Genomic DNA, 23,196 nt, shown 5'->3' with positions numbered 1-23,196 from the left:
TCCATCCCCCTTTCTCTCTGCCCTTCCCCTCCTCATGCTCTCTCTGTCTCAAAACAATAAATAATAAAGAAAATAAAAATTTAAAAAATCCTCAGTGCTAAACATGCTTGTCCTCATGGTCTCTGGTAGAAATGTGACTGCCCCTTCCTAGGTTTCAGTCCAAATACCTGTCCTAACCGTCATCCCAACCACAAGACACACAAATACCCTGACACATATCCTTCTGAACTTAAGAGTTTGTTTTTTAATAATCTGCTCCACTGTTTTAAAAGTTAAATAAGTAGGGCGCCTGGTAGGCTAAGTTGGTTAAGCGTCTGACTTTGGCTCAGGGTATGATCTCACAGTCTGTGAGTTCAAGCCCCGCGTCAGGCTCTGTGCTGACAGCTCAGAGCCTGGAGTCTGCTTCAGATTCCGTGTCTCCCTCTCTCTCTGGCCCTGCACCTATCACACTCTGTTTCTCTCTTAAAAATAAAATAAAGAGATAATAAAATTAAATAAGATGTAAGTGCTAAGCAAAGTCTTTAGCACTTAAAATTCAGAGGTAGCTAATGGTAATTTTGATGATGATGATTATAAAGAAGAAAAAATATGTATCTTACATGTGATTTTCCCCAAAATAATTGAATGCTTTAAAAGGCATTTTTAAAGTTTATTTATTTATTTTTGAGAAAGAAAGAGTGAGCAGGAGAAAGGCAGAGAGAGAATCCTAAAATGGGGCTGGAACCCAGGAACCATGAAATATGACCTGAGCCGAAATCAAGAGTCAGATGTTTAATAGACTGAGCCTTCTAGACCCCCCAGAAAGGCATTAGTTTTACGTGGTATATGATTGTTTAAATATCAGCTATTTAACAAATATCTTCATGGCCCCTAATACTCAGAGCATGAAGATGGGAGAAGGGGTTATAAAAAAAGAAGTAAATGTTTAACCAGTCTTCACATTATTTGTCTTTATGTGAATCTATGTAGTTATTTATTTTATGAAGCAGGAATTTCACATGTGAAATAATGAAAAAAAGAATAAAAACTTCGAGGTCTAAATCTGGTCCAAAGTAAAAGTACTGCTGCAAATTCTAATTGTATTAGCTTTCTGTTGTTGTGTAACAAATTACCACAAATTTAATCACTTAAAGCAACATCCATTTACAGTCTCAGTTCGATAAGTAAGAAGCCCAAGTGCGATCAGCTAGGTTCTCTACTTGGTCACAAGGCCAAATTCAAGGTTCAGCCACCTGGGCTCTCAGAGGGAATCCCTGGGGAACAGCTCACTCACTTCCAAGCTCATTCAGGTCCTTGGCAGAATTTAGTTCTTTGTGACTGTAGGTCTGAGGTCCTTGCTGGTTGTTCACCAGCTGTCACTGTCTAGAGGCCACTCTGACTCTTGTATGTGGCCTTCTCCATCTTCAAACCAGTAATGACACTTTGGATCCTTATTATGCTTTAAATCTCTATGATTTCCCCTGGATTCACCAGCTAGAGACAATTCTCTGCTTTTAAAGGACTCACCTAAACAGGCCTGACCCACCCGAATAATCTCCCTATTTTAAGGTCAGCTGATCAGAAGCCTTAATTTTATTTGCCATGTCATGACATAATCATTGGCGTGCTATTCCGTCATGGTCACCAAGGAGGGCATCACATAAAGATGATGGCCACTGGGGATTATTCCTATGCTTCTGCCTGTCATGCTTGTATTGGGGTAGGATTGTTTCTGGAGGTTCCCATGACTTAGTGAGTCCATGGGATAGAAGATTGAAGAGATGGGAAAAGATTTTTGGGTTATTGGGTATAGGAACAGGGAATGAAATTTTACAGATGGCCTGGGGGGCAGGACTATAGTGAGGGTACACAGAGCGTTGGTGCTTTCGAACTAAACCCTGACATGCCTGCTGGGGTTCTGATCACCCATTATTTGCCTCAGGGAGACTGGCCAGGTCCTAAAGGGAAAATTGATTGCAATTAAATGTTTTTGTCTCCCAGCCTATCCCCTCACCTGTTATCCAGCACCTTATTCAGGAGATGGTATCTCATTTTTTCCCCCTTTTCCAGTATAATTCCTCTCTTTGGACAAAATTCCTGATCAGCTCAGCAGACATTATTTACCTAAGTGAGTAAATGATGGAGTCAAATCTCATCAAGTATATTGTATCCTCTAATTAACTTAACCTTCCACCAAGAACATGAGAGGGGAAAAAGAACTATTATTGAAATATTTTAAAATTAAAAAATAAGCATATCCGGTGTAAAAAAAATAAAGCAAAACAGTTAATGACATTTTGCAAAACTCAGAAGCAGTGCAATTTTAATGTTTCATATATGATAGGTAGTTATAAACTTAATCAAGTATAGTCATCACATCATAATACAGAAACACTTTTCTGTGAACATCACCTCTTAAATTGATTGTAAATTTTATTAAGTTTAGAGTGAGGTTAAAAATTCAGTGGGTCATAGAAGATGTGTTAGCACATGTTTAAGTTAATACCTAGCAAAGAGAAGCTTAGTTTAAAATGTATTTGAAATGAATGCATCATTATGTTCTGTATATTTCTCAGCAACTTTAAAATTTTTTTATGATGTTTATTTATTTTTGAAACAGAGAAAAACAGAGCATGAGTGGGAGAGAGAGAGAGACCCAGAATCTGAAACAGGCTCTAGGCTCTGAGCTGTCAGCACAGAACCCAGCACAGGGCATGGGGCTTGAACTCATGAAACATCAGATCATGACCTCAACTAAAGTCAATGCTTAACCAACTAAGCCGCCCAGGCACTGCTACATCTTAGCAACTTTAAACCCTAATGTGTTTCAAGCCCCACCCCGACTTTATTCTGTTTTTCTGGGGGTCAGCCGTCAGGATTCAATGTGAGGGTTGAGTGTGGCCTAGCTGGTAAGTCCCAGTGTTGCTCTGAATGTGCTAGAGGCAGTTACAGAGCTGGGGTTAAGGTCGTGGTGGTCAGGTTCTTTGTGAAAATGTATATACCCTTAAGATGTAGAAGTTTGACACCAAGCCAAACACGAGTTTGTTATCATATTAGAACCTTTTTTGGAACAAAATGAGCCACATCCTTGACTACCTATTTTATAGGTGGACATTTTATTCAAATATATTAAGGAATGAAAGTATGTACCTTTATGGCTAATTTAATATTTTCAGATCCTTTGCTTTATCCCACCCTTCCTTTACTTTCTAGTTAGCTACATGTGATACGTCCGGGGTTCCCTCTCTGGTCAGAATCTCCATCAGTTCTACATTTTCTGGAGCAAGATGCAGTAATTGTGAAATGGTTCTGTTAGGAAGGGGACACCAAGTCCATCTCCATACTCTTCCGTGAGAAAGGCAATGAACTTCATGTGTAACAAGCTAAATGATACATCTTACAATAGACCCAGGGGTCACATTCCTTGATGCGTGGAGTTTGATGACAGCTGTCAGTCAGCTATTTTGCTGAAACCTGATTTCATGAATTGATTGCTAAATTTAATAATGAGGCCATATGTTTTTAGTCTATTCTGTTTTAGAGATAGTTACTCTGAAATATTACTGTCCTCTCTCTCACAGCCCAATATCATTGTAGAATGAGTCATAAAATGACGACTGGAAAAAAGAGTCCTAATTGTATAATGTATCCATATACGTGGTTTTTTTGTTTTTGTTGTAAGCTTTCTTCATATAAGAAAAATTTATATTCATTACTACTTACATAATAGGAATTATTTACCAATTTTTTATTTTTCACAACCCCACAGTAAGCTGAATGTTTAAATGAAAATGTTTTTAGGAGCACTAGGGTGGCTCAATAAGTTAAGCATCTGACTCTTGATATTGGCTCAGGTCTTGATCTTGGGGTTATGAGTTCAAGCCCTACACTGGGCTCTGCTCTGTGCTGGAAGTAGAGACTACTTAACCCCACCCCCAAATTATTTTTTTGGTGAAACATTATTTAAAATTTGTAGGCCTGGGGCGCCTGGGTGGCTCAGTCGGTTAAGCATCCAACTTCGGCTCAGGTCATGATCTCACGGTTAGTGGGTTCAAGCCCCACGTCGGGCTCTGTGCTGACAGCTAGCTCAGAGCCTGGAGCCTACTTCAGATTCTGTATCTCCCTCTCTCTCTGACCCTCCCTGCTCACGCTGTCTCTGTCTCTCAAAAACAAATAAAAAACATTAAAAAAATAAAATTTGTAGGTTTAACTGGTGGCAGAGTGGGGGGAATGGGGATGGGTGAATGAGGTTATGTGTATGCTTATTCTGATGAGCAGAGTAATCTACACAATTGTTGAATCACTATATTGCACACCTAATATAAACTAATATAACATTGTATGTTAATTATACTGGAATTAAAATTTAAAAAGTCAATAAAATTTGTAGGTTTACAATATATATGGTTTTCATGGGCTGGGAGGATTTTATGTTCCTGTGGTAATGTTGTTCTAAGTTAAATGTACTACATTGTTCTGAGGAAAAGCACCTTGAGTTATAGTAGGTCAGTCACTGGGTCACATTTATTTATATATAAGTTTAAGTAAATAAAACATTTCTGTACAATGTGGTATAATGTTACTTTATCTAGATATTATTTTTGAATCAATTTATTTCTGATCATTTGCACGTGGATTCATCAAGTGACTATGATTTCTTTTTTTCACCATTTCTGTCCCTTTTGGGATAGTAGCTATTCCTTTTCCCATTGATTTAGTGAACCTAACTGTTAAGTATTAGGATAGAGGTTGGCCAGCTGGGGATTTAAAATAAGTAGTTTAAAACTATTCATTAATTGGTAATAGGCCAAGATGATTTTATTGATTTTGGAAAGTAACTATTAGTGGGAACTGAAAAAAATATTTAGATAGAAGATAGCAAATATTAAAAATATGGGCCAATTACAAGAGACATAAAATCAAAGGAGAAAGATTTGGTTATGTGGAAGGAAATTAACAGTTGTAATATTGCTACTCCTTCTTCCCTTTATGTAGACATTCAAGTCTGTTACATCATTAAGGAATATTTTATCACCTGAAAGTGTTCTCTTCACTCTGCTTTGCTCTTCTCCCACAACTGAAAGCACATCCTTCATGGTAACACAGCTTGTCTTAAGATAGCTTGGTACTTCAAAGTTAGATTTCATAACAGGCGTATCACAAAGTGATTATTTGCCCTATTTAAAAACCAAACAAGCAAAAAATCTGTAGGTATCCTATAAATATTGACAATCCTTATGCATTAATTTATTTTTTTAAAGTTTATTTATTTATCTTGAGTGGGGAGAGACAGAGAGAATCCTTAGCAGGCTCCACATTGATAGCCCAGAGCTTGATGCAGGGTTCAAACTCCTGACCCATAAGATCATGACTTGATCAGAAATCAAGAGTTGGATGATTAATCAACTGAGCCATCCAGGCACCCCTACAGTCCTAATGCATTTAAAATATGGCTGTATTTTAGCAACATACTGATTTACAACAGTTTCTGAATCTCCCTCATTTCCTTTTCTTCCCTCCTTATGTACAGAAATTTTAAGGCTTTTGTGCTGGTGTCTTGATACATTTCACTCCAAACTCACCTGGAGATGATATTCTTCCATTGAGATTTAGTTGGCACCCATCTGCTGGTCATGCCGACGCCTTTGTCTCCATGCTTCGACTTCTACCTGGCACTCTACACTGTTAACTTTACATATCTGTTAGGATGGCCTCAAACATGGCCTTTTCAACAACAGAAGAAACATCTCCATCCCCTCTTTATTAGGCCCTTCAGGTAACTAGTTTGAAGCCAAATTAAGTTGGTTTTATTGTACTTATTGTAAGGACTCAGGGGCGTGTTGCAGAAACTTCAGAGGGGCAATAGTCCTTAGAAAGGGACTAAAAACAGAACTAGAAAATTGAGGGTCTCTCTCCCTCTCTCTGTCTCCCTTTTCTTTCTTCTCTATGTATTTTCTTACTCTTTCCTCTCTGTAGTCTAGCATGGTCTGCTTCTTAGTTCGTGGAGCATGAAATGGCCATTCCATAAACGAACAGCTTGCATTTGGAGACTGATTTACTGTTTCCAGTTCCAAATTCGTGGGGCATCAAGAAGGACCTGATAACACAGTGGAGAGGTAGGGCAGGTACCAGGGATGTGAATGCCACTGTTCCCAGTGTTGGCAACCTCCTCGCTCTGGGGTCAGTGTTTATACTGAGTATAGTTTGGGATTAACTCCTTCACACTGAGACCCTGTTATGCTCTGATGCTTTCATAGCCATCTCCTTCCACTGCTGCAGGGAAAGGGTAACAGTTAATTTATTCATTCAGTAAACAGGTATTGAGCTCTGCTTTGTTCCAAGCTCTCCTAGAATACATACTTGTCTATATATATATATATATATATATATATATAGGATATAAATGTATGTATATATCCTTTACTTTGCTAATATCTCGTCTGATAAGGAGGTTCCTTGAATTTAAGTAAGCAAATAAAATGTGCTAAGTGTGTTAAGTTCTGTAAAATAAAGGGAAGAAGCTGAGATAGAAAACAATGCAAGAGGGGATAAGGATTTACTTTAGAAAGGCCTCTCTGAGAAGGTGAGATATTCGGCTAATACTTAAAGGCTGAGCTAGAGCTAGCAGGCAAGGATTTGTTTATTCCAAGGATATTTTTAAAGAGATCTGATTTGTGAGCAAGGGGAGGATGACATGGGAGGAAGCAGAGGCAAGAATATGACTTGTAGGTCAAGGAGTTTGGATTTAATCCCAAGTGTAGCCACAGTAAAAAATCATTAGCCAGGTTGCTGATGTCATATAATCCATTAAGAAGTATTTATCTAGCCTTTAATTTATGCCAGACTTCAGCCTGGTTTACTAAAGAGGATTAAAACATAAGTCAAATATATAATCCTACTGATTGTGATTATAACCTAACTAGAGAAGCACGGCTGATTGAGGAGACATTTGAGTTGCACGTAGGAGACAGTAGGGCCCATGCTGCTTATATCCCTAGTGACCTCAGGCCTGGGTGTCAGGCTGATCCCAGAGCCACAGAGCCAAGGAAGTTTGTTAAACTGCTAACAAGGGGCTGAGTGAGAACTTGTCACATGTCAGAGGGAGGCTATCATGTAGCACAGCACACACTGTGTGCCAGAACCTTCTAATAAGCCTTTTAAAATGTCTACTCAATGGCCACCTGAGTGGCTCAGTCATTAAGCATCTGACTTCGGCTCAGGTCATGATCTCACACTTTGTGTCACAGTTCAAATCCCACATCGGATGAGCTTGAGCCCCTCTTCAGGTGAACATGAGCCCCTCTTTGGGAAGAACACGCTGATGAGCCCTGCTTTTCTCTCTCTCTCTCTCTCTCTCTCTCTCTCTCTCTCTCATTGGCCCTTGCTCACTTGCGCCCTCTTCCTCTCTCTCTCAAAAAAAGAATTAATAATAAAATAAAAATAAAATAAAATATCTACTCAATGTAATTCTCATAAGCAACACGGTGAAGGTGAGAATTATTATTAAGCCCATTGCACAGGTGAGGAAACACACAGAAATGTAAAATGACTTGCCCAGAATCACACAAGCAGTAAAGGTAAAATAAGGATTCATGTGCAGGGCAATCTGGTGCTGAGTCTTCTCTTAGCCACCGTGCAGTGGTGTCTCCACACAGTCATCCTTGACAAGTACAGAGGACAATGTCTAGACAGGGTTGTAAAGAGGGGTCACAGGGAACTTTTTGGTTAGAAAAAAAAGTGATCAGGTACGCACTGTTAAACTGACAGTCAAAGCAGGATGTACAAGTGAAAATATTGTCCGTTTCGGCCGACGATTCTGCAGGAAGGCTCTTGCTACTCCTTGTGTTTCTGTGCACTTGCTTTTTGAAGGAATGAGCAGTTTGGGATCAGTAAAAGTGCTTCTAATGCTTACTGGTGTCATCTTTCCTTTACTTTTTTAGGACATAATTGTAAGCTCTCTTTTCTTAGGATTGATTCCATCCTCAAGAGTACTATTATTAGTTTAGGATTAGAACTAGTTGTATTAAAACTCATATATTAATGACAAACTAATAGAAATAATGTAAGATACTTATTTGCCTAGAAAGCATTTTTATTCAGTGCGATTTTACATGGAATAGATTTTATGGTATTTTTCACATAATATCTACTATGCGAGAGGAAATGATCTTATCATGTAAATTAGTATGTAATCCACACATGTCTTTTCATGTTCAGATTGATTCCGATGAAGAGTTAAGTGTGATAGCTTTTATTCTCGATATAGCACAGTGCAAAGAAAAAACAAAAATTCTAGTAATCATTGAGTTCACTTTGGAAAGCAGAAGTTCTCTTGAAATTGTGTAATAAGCAATGTTGTAAGTCTTCAGTTGCTGATATTTCTTTAATATTAGGAAACAGTGACTATTCTGTCTGTTGCCAAAGACAGCTTATCAGAGTTGCAAAGGCATGCCCTGTTGGACCTTCTCAGGGTCATGCAGTCCCTCCTCGGTTACTGTTGTTGCTATAGACTCTTCTAACAATTTAAATATGTCCCTGGAGTTATGTAAATTCCTTAATTTCAGGATGTATTAAAAAGAACATTCTGCATCAGGAGTGTTTTATCATGATATATTAATCTAATCAAGAGAGAAATGACATAGTAATTTGAACAGAGGAAATTTAAAATGAAGAATTATTAACTCACAAAGAATTTGATGAAGAATTGGCTGGTTAGAGCTAAAGAAAACTCTAGGAAATATAGGAATAGCAGATTTAAGAAGCAACCACTGCTCCTCGAACTGCGATAAGCTACCCAAGGAAGAGATTCCATAGGGTGAAGGTTTTGATTTTACTGGAGAGGTCATAGCTGTGGTCACTGGATGGTAGAGAAGCTGGTGGGGTGGGGTGTGGTGGAGTGTGGTGTGATATGGTGTGGTGGGGTGTGGTGTGATGTGGGGCAGTGCGGTGTGGTGGAGTATAGGGTGGTGGGGTCGGGGTCTGATACAGTGTGGTGTGGTGGGGTGTGGTGGAGTATAGGGTGGTGGGGTCGGGGTCTGATATGGTGTGGTGGGGTGGGGTGTAACTTACCAGAAATATGCTCCATAGGCTGCTAGGGCAAGGTCTTCATAGGGAGATGTCTCCCTGGAAGTACTCTGTCATACGTCCACACAAAGAGTGTGTGAAAGGTGGCTGCTGCCGCTGGGTGCTGTAGGAGCCTAGTACTCAGGAAGCCACTCACGCTGCTGCAATAGAGCACATCAGAACCAAGAAGAAAAGAAAAGGTTCTTTTCTTCTACTAGGATTTTCTATCACCTTTTATCCTCAAAGGTTGACACTGTACCAGCTGTTGAAGAGAAGATGTTTAAGGAGCGCATATCCGTTCTCACTGAGCAGGCAATGCAGAATGAATCCCGGACTAAGCAGCAATGTACTGGTAACTGACATACTTGGGAATCACTTTCTACCCACTCAGGGTTTTGACCAAGGGCTTTGAAAAGCTATTGTCCTGAACTTACAATAAAATCACTTCATTGTCTTGAATATAAAATTTCTTTATCTATGATAACTTTAAGGGAAATTGACTCACTCTAACGAATCCTTATGTCACATTTGTGCTTCACATAATCATCTTCACATACTTTACTTCAATCATGATGGAAACTGTTGTTCACAAAACCAGTGTCCACCATTTTGTTAGAATGGGAGATTTTTTTTGTTTGCAGTGAGAATAGCTTTGTGTTATTTTTAAATAGTATAGCAGAATTAGTTTTCAGATATTTCTTGCCTCAACACAACTGTTAGATGTTAAGTAAGCTAGGGAGGGGCCAGGGCTCAGCCATTCTGGTTTAGTATAAATTGCCAGCATCTGGCGCAGTGAATGACCCATAGTAGAAGCTAAGTTGATTATTTACCTATGTATGAATGAAAATAGATTACAATTGCCCAAGTTTGTGGGTAAACTATTTTCATCACTGAGAAACACAAGAAATAGTTATGTTTGTGTAAGACATTAGGTATAGGATAATACATATGTGTATCTAAAATCTATAGTATAAGGCACATATCATATGTATTCAAAGTACAGTAAATTCTTCCCAAAGAATTCCCAAAATCTTTTTTTAAAAAATCATAGATTGAGGAGGTACAGAAAACCTGTGGGGAGAAGATATCCATGGTGATACCATATTGAGAGATATCAGAAAGCCAGTGAATTTCGTTAGAGGTCACAGTTACAAGTTCTGGAATACAGTCCATTTCAGAAAGGAGTAAGAATTATTATCTTTAGTTTGAAAAACTTGTTATTATCATCCTTGAGAGAAGGTGGTTTCTTGTTCCTGCCAGCTTTATTTGTTCAAGGTATACCAATCTGGATGGGACAAAAAAGCCTAGAGAAATAACATGCTTGTGAGTTTATATGCTAAAATGTGTCAATTTACGAATGCAGAAATGTTATAATGAAAAAAACATCATTGTTAAAAGACAAAACTTCCACCCAACATTTTAGCACTGTAGCTGTTGTGATTTTGAGTCCAAGTACCAGTGACTAGTCTTTTAGTTGCTATAAAGGAATAAGGAAAAGAGGAGGAAAAATGAGAAAAGACTGATTGTTACAATCTTCTAATCTACTTATCTAAAGACTCAGTGGTATAGAATTCTTTATATATCTCATTTTAATTCCCTTAAATTTATATTTTCTTAATACTATTAATAAGAATTACCTTTTTCTTTTTTAATTAGTACAACTTTCTCATTGATAGGGAAGGAGTAACGTGAGAAGAAATTTGTATTAAGGTTATATATCAAGTTAATTTTCTTTCGCATCTTTACTTAGTAGGATATAGGTTATATATTTAATATAGTATGAATAATGCAAAGGAAAAGACAGTGATCATGATTAATTCATATTTATTGAGATTTAAGTGAGAGTTTGGCATTATTTTATAAAAGCACCACCTCCTTGTGAATTGTTTCTGATACTTTTGCTCTGTTTTGTACTTGTTCCTTTTAACTGTAGATTGAAGTTACCAGCACCTTGAAATTCTGAAACAGGAGGAATGGCAGAGAATTGTTGTTGTTGTTGCTGTCCTTTTTCTAATAACGTAAATAAAAGTCAAAGGATATAATAGCAACAACAATAACAAAATTCTAGAGTGGCCTGCATTCCTGAAGTTGTGAGGGCCCCTGGGTGAAGGCGGTAGTAACACAAAGTACCTGTGTTTTTATGTGTTCTATCCACTTAAATTATGTATATATCTTACCAACATAAACCTTTTTTTTTTTAAGCAAAAATTCACTGCGGTTTTCTGTTGTTTGTAAGTTGAAACACTAGGGGACAGCACTAAAATATTCCATAGTTGGTTATTATTGATCACTTGCATACTGTATAATAAGAAAGAGATTTTACTGTTAAAGACTATTGAATGCCCTGTTGATGTCAGTGGATAAAAAAGCACAAAGGGGAAGATGAGCTATTCAAGTCCATAATTTCAGCCTTTGTAAGGTGATGATTTGAATAATTTAAAGAAAGCTCACAGGCTGCTTTTTCAGATGTAAGAAGGCATGATAACTTAAAGAATTGTGATTTTTCTGATACAAGTGTTTTGTTCTTTTCATGCTTTTGGGATAAATATTTTGCATATTTTTAAAATTTCTAATCTTGTTTTCCAGGCACTTTGGAAAGACATGAAACAGGAGAAAGAGCAAGAATTATTCTCAATTGTTGTGACGATTCACAGCTTCTAAAGCCTGAATCTGTCCTGCCAGTTACCTCAGAGACACATAAGCACAAAAGTGTAGAACAGAGATCCTCCAGCTCCTGTCAATTTGGGCCAATTCCTTGCCCTGGTCTGCAGGTGGAGTCTTCATGTAAGGTAAGCTTAAACCAAGTTGCTGAGCACTGAAAACACGATCAACCCTGAGGAAGAAGTAACGTGCCTTCATGAATATGAGGCAATTAAATATCAGCACAAAAACAAGAACTCAAGAGATGATTGTACCAGACAGACATATCTACCAAATGATCTCATGTGAATCAGGATAATTTTCAAGTGATTATTATGTTTGGTATAGCATTCTTTTTGACAAGATAGATTCTGACTATCATAATTGAGTCAATGGTATATTAACTCTTGAATTCCAGATGGTTTCCAGTTGGGGGAGGAACTATATTCTGTGGTCTGCATCCATTTTCTTTTTCAGTCGAGTATAGATGAACTCTTCTTTAAAATGCTTATTACAGATCAACCAAAACAGTATCAAAAAAACTGGATCATTGATGGACAAGTTTTTTGATATACTCAGCACCCGTAGGATCATAGGATCACCAGCTCTTTAGAATACCAAGCCTCAATTAATACACAATGATAGAATTTGCATTTAGTTTCATAAACCAAGTCTTCACTGAGATTTGGATCAGCTTTCTTTTTTCAGTTTTAAAATAACAGTAATTTCATCTAATTTCTTTTAGGGACTTTTTCCATCTTTTCGTCATCTATATTTCTAAGTTATCCCCTCATAATGTTGTTGTAACTATGCCATTTATATGTATATATTGAATGGAATATTTTCCATGCAAACATATTTTCCTAGTATTATCTATGTCTTTTTAAATGACTACATCATGCTCTATACTTTGTATATACTATTACTGTATACTGATTAGATTATTTTCCTATGGCTTAATATATGGGTTTTTTATGTTTCACTTTTATGAATAACATATCTATGAATCTTAAAGCTTTTTTCATATTCAGTATTAAAAGGACATATTTCTAAAACTGGGATCTCGAAATCAAAATTTCCTGATTATTGTTAACATTTTCAATTATTTTAGTGGTATTTTAATGAAGGCTGTTAAAATATCATTAATAGTTTAAACAAGGCTTTGTTTTATCTCACATGTATGTATATGGTTAGAGGCAAATGGATGTGTCATCTTCAAGAGAGATCCATGGGCTGCTCCAGCTATGCCTCAGAGTGCGGGGGGGATAGAATGGGGACCAGTGTGCTTTTTGGGTTCAGAGCTTTGATTCATCAGTCTTTTGAGAACTGAACCACACTAACCAAACACCCAAGAATTACATATATAAACTAGAATGACAATTGTCCAATCCACAGTGATAAATGTAATTGACATTTTCTTAACACCTCAGCGTACCCTCACTGCGGCAAAGCTACAGGTCGTCAGAGTGAATACAGGTATTCAGAGTGAAGAGGGAGATGAAATTTTCACCCAGGGCTCCTTGATGCACATGGATTCGGAGGCTGGAGGTGTTTTCACTGAGCTCTGAGAGTCTGATACACATGGAAACATACAACTGATATACATTGATATAATCTGATATACATTGCTATATTAAGGCTGATATACATTGAAAAATTCCTAAATTTTGGATTTTCAAAGTCCCCATTTAGGCCACCCACTTTTGTTTATACTTTCCTCCTTCCGATGTTAAAACCAGTCATCTGGCATTATAGCTCTTCTTTGTTTTCTCATTTAGGCAAATTGGCTTTAGATTCCCAAATGTGCTTTTCATGGTTTTGAAAGGGGTCACATTTTATAAGGAAAATTATGTCAATATGATGAACATTCACAAACAAAAATTATAGTCCTAAGTTCTCAGTCTCTAAAGGTGGAGTACTCCATATGTGTTGTAAGGTTGAGGTGGGCCCAGGTGGCCACCACGCATTCCCACCTTAACGTGGCTCTGTTGCTTTGTATGCATAATAGAGTGTGCATCTTCTATTGGGAATTATAGGCTAGAATACTAGATGAGTACTTAGAGATGTCTCTGGACTTGTGCATGTCAGATGCTTAGGGTCTCCAGGAGCAAATCTCATTCATCAGGTGCCTATTTTACTAGTTTAATTCCCACAAAGTAAACTGATTACTATTCTTTCAGTTTCTTGGAGGACCTCAGAGTCACCCTTTAGGTAGTGGTAATAGTATATATAGATTTCATTTCCTTTATGTAATTCTGTTTCTTTCTTGACTCTAGAAAGCAATAAAATGACAGGGTCTTGTTTTCCTACTCTTAGGCTTATTCTGGCTTTATTTCCTTGCTACTGCCCTTTGCCTTGGATGACTGTGATTTCCAACCTTCCCTTTCTTCAGAGCTTAATCAGACCAGACTATCTCCTCCATGCTTCCATTATTATTGAGCTTACCGCTAATTAGAGCTATTTTTATTTGTGCTTTCCAGCAGTTATATCTTCTATTATGTGGTGCTTATCTTCCTTTCATCCTTTTTGATTTAAGCTGTTGAGATGATTTTATCTTACCCTTATTTACAAATCTAATATGCACGAAATTTCAAGAGTGCTTGTAAATACTCCATTCTCCTTATTGTTGATATAATAAAATGCTTCATGTATTTTCATAAGAAAATGAATTCATTTTAAAGAAGAGAATTTGAATCACACTCGTTTAGGTGGAAAAATGAGGACAGTAACCCTGTGAAATGCAGAAATGTCTAAAGTTACTTTGTGCTTCAGAACTTTTTTTATGTGGATTTGTGTGACACTCAGTGAAGGTTTTTCAAAGGTTAGAGTGAACTGTTTAAAAGGAAGAATACCAGGTTAGATCTGTATCATGAGCTATTTTGTGTTTTGAAATATTTGGAATTTATTTGAATGCTGTATTCCAGGTTTCCTCTTGTGTTTGAAGAGTGCATATAGATTTGGAAACAGATTTTACAGAGAACAACAAATACAATACGGTGCTTGGAAAATGAGTCCAATTTGAAATGCTAGAGGAGTTGAATTTGTGCAGCTAGACAAAGAAAAATCTTTGGGGTAGGAGAGGGCCAGAGTCTTAAAGGATTTAAAGGAATACAATATCATATTAGTGATGGGGAACTGCTTTTCTCAGATTCTGCTGAGGATAAAACAAGATAGAAACTGTTTAAATTGCAGTGGGAGGAATTTGGCTTCAAAGTAGGAAATACACAACCTTAGTAAAATCATCTTTACATGGCAGAAAGCTTTGTAGCTTCATCATATTTTAAGGAGAGAGAACGCCTGTTTTGTCTGTTGGTTCGTTATTGGTTTTATCTCCTTTGTTTTTTGTTTGTTTTTTTTTCATTTCTTATCTATAAATGAGTTATAAACAGGATTATTTTAACTGTCACAATTTAGATTCATTGTAGTATCTGGGGAATTTCTTTCAAAAAAAAGATTTTCTATAGAATGGGTCCCCAAGAGCTCCCCCAAGTTGATTGCTTAGTGTTGGACTCTTTAATATGATAGCCACTGATCACATGTGGCTATTGAACACTTGAAATTTGGCTAACATTACATGTTAAAAATAATCTTTGTATATATAGGGTTAAATAAGATACATTAGTGAAATCAATTTCACCTCTTTCTTTTTATGGGCTTTTCAAAAAAATATGGCTACTGGGCAGTTTACAGTTACATATGTGGTTTGTATTTTATTGGTATTGGACAATGTTGAACTCCACCAGGGATAAGCATACTTTTTGTGAAGAATCAGGTGGTAAAAATGTGAGGCTTTGCAGTCCAGATTTTCACTGTTGTCATTACTCAACTCTCAGCAGCACAGAAGCTGCCATAAGCAATTCCTAAGCAAATGAGTGTGATTGTGCTCCAAAAATAACCTTTATTTACAAACACAGGCAGCAGACCAGATCTCATGCTCACTGGTTATGGTTGGTCAATTTCTGATCAAGAAGTCTTCTCTAGAGTTAGAGTTCAGGAGGCACTAGGCGGAACTGGCAAAACAGCCAACACCTCTCCTTTCCTTAGATATCTGAATTTTTAATAAAACAACTTATTCCAACTTGTGTACTACGTGAAATGCAATTCAAAAGACCTTGCATCAAGTCTGTTTCCTGACAGAAATCATGAAATGCATATGTTTTGGAAATTTGCCTTTTTAGGAAACCACATGTGCACATTATAGCTCCCAATCCAAACAAGATTGTTTAATGGCATCTCCTTTAAATAACATACTTATACATACATCTGTATCCAAACTTAGAAAATTGATTATAAAGAATGCATTTACATTTATTTATATTCCAGTGAGCTTTCTAGAAATACGCTTGTATTTTTTTAACCTTTACTTGACCTTAAGTGATGTCTATCTGGTGTCAGTTGGTGAAAAATCTTATGAGAACTCTATCCTGCCACCTCTTGTAAAACACGGATGATTCACTGGCAGGCCACCAGTAAAAAATTGGACCCCACTACCAATAACTTTGTCAACATAAAATGTTAGTTCTCTCATATTTTATGATGCAAAAACGTAAGGAAAATAGAATGAGAGCAATTTTTAAATGACAATGCCTTAAAATGTCACCTGCAAATTTACATTTGTAAATATGAAAAAATAATTCTTGAGACATTACATGTACATTAGCTCTGTTCTTATTGAATTATTTATATTTTATTGCCAACGTTTAATCACTACAGAAAAGAACAAATAATGTGTATTTGAAAACAATTCATTGCATTATAATGGGATATACGCTTAAGAATGATAATTTTCACTTTTTTGAAGAGTAGTTAATTTTTGGTATATTTTTCAAATGTAACAAACAGTATAAAGCTATTTGTTTTTTAATGTGCAAAATATTTTGATTCAATATTTTGTATAATTTTAAAAGAAAATAAATTTTTATTATTAGATATCCAGGCACTTCACTAAAATATAGGAATTGATAGAGAACTAGACAGCAGCAGAGAAATATACCAAACCGATGTGCTTTTTGAGCACGTGAAGGGATGCAAAGTTTTGACGGAGTGTAACCATTTCTGGAACATGTAATAGTTAAATAAGAATTTCTGTAGTACTGAATAGCTTCTTTTCTGGCTCCTTTGTGAAGACTGTCGCTTTCTCACTTTGTGGCACCAATGGAAACTTTCTGATGCAAAGTTACCTCACTGGTGAGGAAAAGTATGAAAAGCATAGCACAGCTTTCTTTCAAAACTGATTCAGGAGGTCTCCGAGTCACTATGAAAAGTAGGAAACACGCCATTAAATGACTCCAGCTGTCCCTCTTCACCCAGAAGCAACCATGGATTTCCACACAGGACTTCAAAGCCTTGCTTGTATCTAAACAGTCGTTGGCCATGTAAATTAGAGGCACAAAAGGAGAATGCTCCTATTTCATGGTGCGTGGCTGGTTTAAGTCCGCATTGTGCTGCACGTGCCGGTGGGGAGTGCCAGGGACAGAAGGGCGCTGTTCTGACGCGTGTGACAAATGTAGTTAACACCAGATCCATATTAATGTTGTCAAGTTCCCTTGATGTATTTAAACAGATTTTAATTATTTTCAGCGTCCAAAGGCCTGAAATATATAGCCTAATGGTTCTTCAAAGAAAGCTTACTTAATGTGTGAATGGAAAGCCTCTCATAAAAATGAAACTTTTATATTGGCCTTAGTCATTGACATAGGTTATTCATCAAGTCAGCAATTTGTGTGGCAAAGTGCCATTTGAATAGTGTATTGTTAGGATACTTATGGTCCACTTGACAAGGGCCCTTGCTGTAAATAGTGCAATTTGACTCCAGCTGTTAAAGAGCGGCTTTGACAGCAGCCAGATAGAATGGAGATGCCTTACTGCACCGCCAGAAAATCAATATTGGGTTCTTGTTCATGGTAACCTGTTCTTTTCTCTTCTGTAGATTTATAAACGACTATCAAGGGGTTATAAGTGGAAGTTTAAATATTATTTTAAATGCAATTCACTTCGAGTTTTAAATTAAGACTTGTGATAAATGGCACAAGTGCAGAGTTTTAGGATATTATTTCCACCCCCTGGTTCATGTTTAGTCACAATTACAGCTCGGTTGAATTTGGATTCTCTAGCTTCAATGGAAGAGAATTAGTGTAAAACATGGTCTCAAAATTGTGTGCCTATTGTATGTTGCCAGCACAATTACTTCTTCTTTTTGATTTTCTTATCAATTTATCTGTGTCCCTCCCACCTTCTCTGCGTGAATACCTTTTTGTGTGTGGACTGCAGGGTTCTTTGTGGCTGTGCCCATAGCAACACCCACAGATGTTGAGAGCCAGTAATATCTCCAGTGTTGTCAAAGATTTCCCTAAAGCAGAGTCTTGCTGGTTTTGAAGAGTTTTCTAGCAGTTTTCAGCAATACAAGGTTGCTATGATACCTGGCTGCTGGTAAAAGATACTGAATCTTTTCATTTCAGTAACTCCGCGCACGGGATCTTTGTGCATCGGGATTCTCTGCCCTTGCTAGCTGTTACGTTTAAGATTACAGCAGAGGAAGTGAAATTATAAACTCAATATGAGAAAAACAAATTTTTCAAGAGTTCACTTTGAATGCTAATATTGAATAAAAGAAAAATTTTCTAGGTATAAAAACCTTTTAGCTGACTGTTGATTTCCTAGGATTCCAAGTAATTTTTGTTTAAATCATTTCTAGTTTTGTGTGAAGATGATTTTAACTTTTATTGGTGTTTACCTGAAATGTCATAAGCCTTCATCAAAGGTGTGCTGAGCAGGATTTAAAAGAGCTGTCATTTTTAACATGAAAAATGCTGGTATACTGTGTACTTTCTCAAACGTCTTTTTCAGTGAAGGCTGTTAAAATAGCCATCTTCCTATTACTGACCATCTCTGCATTTATTGAATTTGTGGCTGAGGCAGCACCTGAAAATTCATAAAGCTGATAATGTAAGTGTATGCAAGGACCTCTAAGGCTGATTCAAGGTCAGCGTTATTGTTTTTATAATTGCTGATAGGCAGTCGTGATTTCTGGGAGAAAGGATTTGTTCTGCATTGCTTTCAGCTGGTTCCCAAAAAGGTTATCTCTTTTGTTAATTCTAAAGTAAACCCTTTCAGTGAATAAATATTTATGTCATTCCTTCATTACTAGTTTTCTCTTAGATTTAGCTCAGTTCCCCTCTGTCCGCTCAAGTATTCATCAACCCTGTAAGAAACACAGAAATCTAAGATCCTAGCTCTTTTTTGAATTAAATATTCTGTTTGTTGTCATTAGTTCACTGGCAGGGTGGATATTACAGTAGAGAAACGTGAGTGAAAGTTAAACATATCAGGCATTTAAATTTTTTGGCGTAACCTCGGGACAGTGTGGCATAATTTATTAAAGTATGACTTTAAATTGTCTCCATTTACTTAGTAATTTTGCATAGGTATGAATTCTGGAATCTTGTCCATATCATAGCGCCACCCCATGACTGTTTAGGGACTTTTCCCTCCCTCATTTCTTCTTTTCTTTCTTACTTTCTTTTCAGTTGTAAATTGCTTTTGCTTTGTGAAAAACTCTGATTTTTTCAAATTTGTTAAGACCCTGCTTCCTGTAGGACCCAAAGGTCTTCAGCCCCCTTAAGAGGCCTGCATCTGCTGGGTGCACACCCCCTCAGTCGATTTGGATGGTCCGTTGTTGGACCAGTTGCCGTTCTGATGACAAAGTGATGGTAAATGTTATCTTTGTGCAGAAACTTGGAGTTTCCTCAGTGGCCGAGGCATCGTCTTAGATCAGGAATATCTTGTTTATATCCCCTTGTTTACTTCCGCAGTGGATGACATTGTCAGATGTAAAAAATGGAGTTTCTAGAAATTCAGATGTTAACTAAAAGGGTTAGTGGCTTATAACAGGAAAGAAAAGAAGGAGAATAAAATCTCTCTTCTTGAAAGCTGGTAATATCACTTATTGACTGAGAGCACCATCTGGACCCATTTAAAGGAATCCCAACAGGAGCCCTACTTCTGTACCAGTGACTTATGTTGAAACTGGTCCTCCGGGAGCTGCAAAGGCAAACACGTCACAGGAAGCAGTTCTCAGAAAAGAGAGTATTTATTCTCATGGAATGTTTTCCCAATATTAGTAAAAACAAACTGTATTAAGACTTTAGCTTTATCCATTGGAACTTAAAGACCAGGAACTTATTGAAGAATATATCCTGCTAATATCCCCATCCAGTTTTCTGAATTGAATTTTTAATAGTGACATCCTGGAGGCATAGCCAGTTCTCTGCATCCCCAAATGGCATTCGTGACATTAAACTCAAATAATGACATAAATGACATTATTTGCAATTCTCTGTATACAATGAAGCTCATATTACTCTGAAAGCAGCTGTTTTGATCCTAAATAAAATATCCTGGATAAGCTTTGTGTCCAAGTACGTCATTCCACCAGATATTTTAAAAAAGTGGTCATAAGAAACTGCTGTGAGGGGCGCCTGGGTGGCTCAGTTGGTTAAGTGTCCGGCTTTGGCTCAGGTCATGATCTCACAGGCTGCGAATCTGAGCTGCTTCCGGCTCTGTGCTGACAGCTCGGGGCCTGGAGCCTGCTTTGGATTCTCTGTCTCTTTCTCTCTCTCTCTGCCCCACCTTCACTCATGCTCTCTTTCTCTCTCTCTCAAAAATAAAAGAATGTAAAAAAAGAAACTGCCGTGAGACCAGGGGCTTCTTATGCACATATTGAACTCTGTGCAAATTCACATTGGAATGACAATTGTAAATTTTTAGTTTTTTGGGTCTTCACATGTTGTCTGAGACCTGATTTCTAGAGAGCCATTAGGAAAGCTCACAAACTACAAAGTCATCCTCACCTTTATTAGTTTCCTCCTGTTTACACTAGAAGTCTCTGGTCATTACACAAAAGTTGGTCCTCTCCAATTACTCTGGCAGCAAAAGTTTTGCTTTGCCTTTAGCCCCCTAAAGTAAAATATTCATCTGAATGCATAAAGAGTAGTAATGGAGAAGCACAAGTTCCCCAGACTCTTTATTTCTACTTTCGGCTCTGTGCCACGTAAGGACAGGACGTGATCAAATTACTGGTTTCCCCTTTCTTTTCTTTACCAGGAGGATGCGAGGGCCCAGTCGTGATTGAATCATACAGTAAATTAGGTTTAGATACAGAACTGGGCCTGTTGGTTCCTGTCTCTGCTCTTTTAGTCCCATTGTAGCTGAATCCTGATGGATGGACCCTGCAGCCAGGCTCTTCCCGGCCAAATTTCTCTTACTGTGTTATCCTGTCTGCCTTCCCCACACATTTCCTTGAACGTTCATTGACAGCTAAGCCAGGATCCAGTATACTAAAAGTTGATTTGGGATTGTTTCTATAACCTTGAGTTTCAGAATTCCCTGCTTATGCTGGGATTAGTTGATAGGATTTAACTTTTGCTTGGATCTCTGATTTTTCTTTTCTCTAATTACCCTACTTAGCATACTTCTTCCTTCCAGGTTGCCTTTCCAGGAACCAGAAACCTCAGTCTCAGCTCTCATAGATGACCACTCTGGCTTCGGCCTGAACTCTTCAAAATGATGGTGTCTTAGTTTTCTATTACCATATAACAAATCACTACAATCGTAGAGGCTTAGAGTCATACACATTTACTGTATCATAGTTTATCTAACCATGTGCCAGGATTCTGGCATGGCCTAGTTGGATTCTCTGTGCAGGGTCTCCCGTGGCTGAAATCTAAATGTGACCTGGGTTGCTGTGCCACCCGAGACTGGGGGCCCTCTTCCAAGCTTATTCAGGTTATTGGAAGAGTTCAGTTCCTTGAGGTTGTAGGACTGGGCCCCTGTTTTCTTGTTGGCTGTCAACCAGGGACCACACATACTGTCCCAAATAGCTCCCTTAATCTTGAAGCCAGCAGTGGAGAAATCGTTCTGTAGCAAGTCCCCTTAGAGTATGAATCTCTTACTTCTCCCTCTACCAGCAGCCAAAATTAACCTCTCTGCTTTCAGAAAATCTATGTGATTAAGTCAGAGTGACTCCTATAATCTCCCTATTTTAAAGGAAGCTGATTTGGACCCTTGATTACATCAGCACAATCACTTCACAACAGTACCTAGATTTGTGTCTGAATAACTGGAAGAAGGTATGTCCTATGAGGGGCTGAGAATCTTGGGGGCAGGCTTACAATTCTGCCTCTAGATGGAAAGTCATTCTAACTCAGGGTGGCTGGTGTTTGTTTTTGCTTTTTTTCCCCATTTTATTTATTTGAGAGAGAAAGAAAGAGAGCAAGCAAGCTGGGGAGAGGGGCAGAGGGAAAAACAGAGAATCTTAAGCAGGCTCCATGAAGCTTGATGCAAGACTCAATCCCATGACCCCAAGAATGAGACATTCAGTCAACTAAGCCACCCAGGTGGCCCAGGCAATAAGTTTTAGGACTTATTACCGTCTTCTGGTTCTGAAACATTTAACCTCTGCATAAGTGCCCTGATTAGCTGTCATAATACTAATCATTTCTTAAAATTGAATCAAGACTCTTTGTATTTCTTCATCCTGTCTATTTTTGGCCTATGCTATAGGAGATCTGTCTCTTTTGTCTCTTAAGCCAAACTCCATTTTACCAAAACCTTGGTATGGCATCGATCAGCAGACTATGGGAAGAATAACATGGGCCCTGTCTCTTTCTACAAGATTATCATGAGGCTTAGACAAGAAATAATTTGACAGTGGGTATAACTGTGAATCTAAGAGGATTTTCACAGAATTTGTTTTCATATGATTAACAGTCTAACATCATTAATTACTAAGGACTTATCTTTTATTCAACTTTGTCTTTTATAGTTCAAGTTAAGTTTATAGATGATAACAAGTTGTCTTTATGATCTCTTTAGCATAGTTTTCCAAGTCTTTGATGTTTAGCTATGTTAATAATCAGCTTAACCAACCTTGAGAAGACTTTTTTTTACCTTAGGTATTAAATTTCTAGTGTTATCAAGGATGCCTAGAATTAGTAGGATAGTAGCAGAAAACTACCAGTTTTGAGTATATTACATTCAAAAATTTAATTTTCCTTTTTAAAATTTTTAAATTAAAAAAATTTTCTACATTTATTTATTTTTGAGAGACAGAGACAGAGCATGAACAGTGGAGGGGCAGAGAGAGAAAGAGACACAGAATCTGAAGGAAGTTCCAGGCTCTGAGCTAGAGGTCAGCACAGAGCCCGATGCGGGGCTCGAACCCACAAACCATGAGATCATGACATGAGCCGAAGTCAGACACTCAACCAACTGAAATTTTCCTTTCTATGATAATTCTATTAATCATGATAAATCTTCCATGAAATATACACCTGACTTAAATGATCAACACTTTGTGTTATTCAAGGGAAGAGTTGGGATCAGATAGAACAGATTTAATGAGTTACACCAGAAATAAGTTCGCCAACAACAAACAGCACCCACTTGATGGCTTTCATCATCACTGTTCTTCTGGCCCAGTTATGGAACCACAAACAGCTTGATGAGTTTTTGCCT

At 37.6% G+C, this 23,196-nt stretch overlaps 1 protein-coding gene across 1 annotated transcript in view; it reads left to right on the top strand.

Annotated features, from left to right (window-relative positions):
• The window catches only part of WDR72 (WD repeat domain 72), a 207,942-nt gene that overhangs the window by 62,935 nt on the left and 121,811 nt on the right, over window positions 1–23,196 (top strand). Inside the window, exon 16 of the mRNA XM_029952820.1 lies at window positions 11,629–11,831. Within this exon, the coding sequence (XP_029808680.1) occupies window positions 11,629–11,831 (203 nt within the window). The remainder of the gene's footprint in view (window positions 1–11,628; window positions 11,832–23,196) is intronic.

This window comes from Suricata suricatta, chromosome 9 (assembly GCF_006229205.1).
Source record: "Suricata suricatta isolate VVHF042 chromosome 9, meerkat_22Aug2017_6uvM2_HiC, whole genome shotgun sequence".
Classification (NCBI taxonomy): domain Eukaryota; kingdom Metazoa; phylum Chordata; class Mammalia; order Carnivora; family Herpestidae; genus Suricata; species Suricata suricatta.
Note: the sequence above shows the minus strand (reverse complement) of the source record. Positions and strands in the feature narration are given on the sequence as shown.